Genomic DNA, 557 nt, shown 5'->3' with positions numbered 1-557 from the left:
CTGCTGGGAGTTGCAGGCAGGATGCTCGCTGCGGGTTTCTTTGCTGCTGCTGCTGCTGCTAAGCAGCAGCAGCAGCAGCAGCAGCAGCAGCAGAGCATCATCAATACGGGAGAAAGACAAGAAGCAGCAGCTGCAGCAGCTGCAGCAGCAGACAAACAAATACAAAAAAAACAACGCATGCACTTTGCTGCAGGTGTTGCGGTGCAGCTGGCTGCTCTTTTGGGGCTTTTTATCGTCATGGGGTCGCTGCTGCATGCACGGCAGCCGCATGCAGACGAGCAGCAGCAGCAGCAGCAGCAGGAGCAGCAGCAGCAGGAGCAGCAGCAGCAGCAAGTGAAGACAGCTGTATTGGTGGTTTGTTTTTTAGCTTGTTTATTGGATTTGTTTCTTTTGGTGTGTCAGCTAGCAGCACGAAAACTAAAAAATAAATATAAAAAAAATAAAATAATAGATGCTGCTGTTGCTGTTGCTGGCGGCTACCGCAACCACCCCCCAGGCCTCCTCTGTCTTGTCTGTACACCCCAACTCAACTACGACGTAGAGACCGCCCAATACAC

General features: G+C 51.5%; 1 protein-coding gene across 1 annotated transcript in view; it reads left to right on the top strand.

Annotated features, from left to right (window-relative positions):
* Positions 1-21: 21 nt before the first annotated feature.
* The window catches only part of EMH_0005220 (uncharacterized protein), a gene marked incomplete at both ends in the record, with an annotated part of 9,301 nt that continues 8,765 nt past the window's right edge, over positions 22-557 (top strand). The window contains one exon of the mRNA XM_013497098.1: positions 22-333. Within this exon, the coding sequence (XP_013352552.1) occupies positions 22-333 (312 nt within the window). The remainder of the gene's footprint in view (positions 334-557) is intronic.

This window comes from Eimeria mitis, genomic scaffold, assembly GCF_000499745.2.
Source record: "Eimeria mitis Houghton genomic scaffold, Emh_scaff247, whole genome shotgun sequence".
Taxonomy (NCBI): domain Eukaryota; phylum Apicomplexa; class Conoidasida; order Eucoccidiorida; family Eimeriidae; genus Eimeria; species Eimeria mitis.
Note: the sequence above shows the minus strand (reverse complement) of the source record. Positions and strands in the feature narration are given on the sequence as shown.